Genomic DNA, 3,118 nt, shown 5'->3' on the forward strand with positions numbered 1-3,118 from the left:
AGAGAGAAAGATATATACATATATATAGCCGACCTAACCTGTCACCTGTCGAAAGAAAACGCGTGCCTAAATAATCAATATTGGATTAAACTGGTTGAAAGCATAAAATGAAAAAAAAAAAAAAGAAAATAGTCTCGGTTGATCGATTATAAAGTGAAAATATATAGTGAAAAGTATCAACACTTGTGCAAATTATAAGGTATGTGTATTTTATTTCAGACTATGTGATTTATATAATGTGCCGTATTTCCAATGTAGCCTCAAAAATAATTTTTTTTCAAATAAAATAGGTGAATAAAAAATGCCTAATAGTTGCTGTGCCGGTTATTGTACTAATACAAATATAAAAGGATATCAGATGTGTCGATTTCCAAAAGATTCGGAAAGAAAAAGTATATGGATCCAGAATATGAATCGTACAGATTGGATTCCAATTTCAGATGCAAGATTATGTGATGTAAGTTATAATCAAAAGCTAACTGTTTTAATTTTTGCTGAAAGTTTTGTAAAAATATTATAATACTTAGAAAAAATATTCAAAACCGTTTAAATATACTAAATCGAGACTGAGAAAAATATAATTGCACATTCAAAAAGTTATAAAAATTATATTTTCTGTGCAGGTCCATTTTGCCCCTCATATGTGGATGACGAGAAAAGATGGCTCACGCAGATTAAAATCTGATGCAGTTCCAACAATATTCGGTGAGAATTTGCCAACGTCTATAACAAGGCAGAACACAATGACCGAAGCTGCAGAGACTGATATGTTTGAAAATGCTGCAAATGAAATGGAAGAAGAAATGGAAATCAATGAAGAAGATATCACCGAAGAAGAAAAAAATGATGTATTAAGCATTCTATCTAATAGAACAGAAACTTCAGATCCATGTGTTTTACAACGTTTGGAGAAATTGGAAATGCTTTGGAAAAAAAGTGAACGCTTAAGATTGCGAATGAAGAAAAAATTGCAACAGGCGAAAAGAAGAATCAAGAGGCTTCAAACTGAAGTACGTAATAATAAAATAAGTTCAAATATAAATAAGATTTTCAATGAAGATCAATTATGCTTGTTGTCTGCAAAGTACAAAAAAATACCAAAATGGTGCAATAGTACGTTGATTAAAGCTTACAGATTAAAATTTGCATGTGGTACTGTGGGTTACGAGGAATTGTTAAAAGCAAATTTTCCTCTTCCTTCTCTTCGCACCTTAAGTAGGAAGTTAGAAAATCTTAAATTCAAAAGTGGGATAGTTAACGAAGTTTTTGAATTTATGAAAATAAAAATTTCTGGGTTCGAGAAAGAAATTGATAAAGATTGCACATTAGTGCTCGATGAGATGAGTATTTCCGCTGGTACTTTTTATGATGCATCAACAAACACGATCATTGGCAACGTTACATTGCCAGATCATGATACAAGTATTATTGCTACCCATAGCCACATGGAAAAGGTAGGAAAAGTGGGGGTAACTAGCAGTCCAGAGGTATATAGTCAAAGGTTGTAAGCATCCTTGCTCTAACGATAAGCTTTTGTACTTTTATTCGGACGTACCTCATGCTTTAAAAAATATTAAAACTGGCTTTATAAATAATGAAACAATAACTATTCCATATTATTTTGTTAATAAGTATACATTACCTACAAACGTAGCTAATTGTAATCATTTAAATGCTGTTCTTATTGCTGATGAAAACTGTGATATAAAGTTAGCTCCTAAATTGCGATCTGAATATTTATCTGAAAAAAATCATTTTCAAAAAATGAAAGTTAATACTGCTACAACAGTATTCAGCGATCAAGTAGGAACAGCTCTTGAATTGTTAGCAAATTCAAACGATGCCATGATAACAACTGCTTGGTTTTTAAAATTTATTGCTCGATGGTTTCGAACAATGAGCGGAAGAAATTTGTATTTAGCTTTAGGATTGAGTTGCATGGAAAAATTTGAAGAAACAATTGCTTTTCTAAATGAAGTAATTGAACTTTTCAAAGGCTTAAAAGTAGGAAAAAATGGAAATTGGAAGCCTTTTCAAACAGCTGTGATAATGTCTACAACGACCGTCCTTCAATTAACTTTAGTTTTACTGCGTGTCAGAGGTTTTAATTATTTTTTACCTTCGCGTCTTTCGCAAGACTGCATCGAGAACTTATTTTCTGTAATAAGATTAAAAAACGTAATTCCAAATGCATTTCAATTTAAAAACAATTTAAAATTGATAAGTATTTCTCAGTTCATGAAGAGTATATCCAATAGTAATTACGAAACTGATGATAGAGAATTTTTTTCAGAATTTTTAGATATTTTAATAGAAAACAGCAAGTCTGTAAGCAAATCTGAACATGTACAAGTATTTAATATAATACCAGAAAAAATTGTTTTCAGTAAATTAGAATTAAACAAAATTTATTATGTTGCCGGATATTTAATGGCGAATATTATGAAAAATCAAATTGTATGCAATACTTGTATAAATGCAACAGGATCAATACAGTCAAATAATAATTATTACAGTGCCTTAACACGTCTCAGATGTAAAAATGTAAATACTTTATTTTTTGTAAATCCTGTCACGTTCAACTTTTTTCTTCAAATGGCAAAAATATTTAAGACTTTTTATCCTCGTATTCGAATACAAAAAAATGTAAATCTAAAACAATTCTTTATAAAATTATATAACCAAATTACTTTTTCTCTACCTGCATGTCATAATTTGAAAGATAAAATTATTAAAAGGTTTATAGCATTTAAATTGAAAAATTGTTCGCGTGCGATAACTCCATGTAATAAAAATGCAATACGTGCGAGCAAAAGCATGGTAATGCATACATATATAAAATAAAATAAATTAATTTCCTTATAAAAAAGTTTAACATTCCTCTTTTTTATTCTTATTTCCTATTATTCGTATGCTACTTTCACTTTCATTGCTTGCGTACTTTCTCTGATAAATATTTCTGATAAATATATATTGTTTAGATTTATATCTGTAATGAATCTTTATTTTAGATCGTACCATCGTCTGATATACATCCAGCTATCAAAGGAATTGAATTTCATCCTTACACATAGGATATGAGACATAATTGCAATTAAAATGACAAATTTTGGCCTTG

General features: G+C 29.5%; 1 protein-coding gene across 1 annotated transcript; it reads left to right on the top strand.

The window, feature by feature from the left end:
• The first annotated feature begins 77 nt into the window (after window positions 1–77).
• On the top strand, window positions 78–3,112 carry LOC108765493 (THAP domain-containing protein 5-like). Its single transcript, XM_018514248.1, has 4 exons — window positions 78–199; window positions 351–457; window positions 624–1,010; window positions 3,012–3,112. The coding sequence occupies exons 2-4, from the start codon at window positions 359–361 to the stop codon at window positions 3,072–3,074; spliced, it is 549 nt and encodes a 182-aa protein (XP_018369750.1). The 5' UTR covers window positions 78–199; window positions 351–358; the 3' UTR covers window positions 3,075–3,112.
• Window positions 3,113–3,118: the final 6 nt, after the last annotated feature.

Source organism: Trachymyrmex cornetzi, unplaced genomic scaffold (genome assembly GCF_001594075.2).
Source record: "Trachymyrmex cornetzi isolate Tcor2-1 unplaced genomic scaffold, Tcor1.1 scaffold492, whole genome shotgun sequence".
Taxonomy (NCBI): domain Eukaryota; kingdom Metazoa; phylum Arthropoda; class Insecta; order Hymenoptera; family Formicidae; genus Trachymyrmex; species Trachymyrmex cornetzi.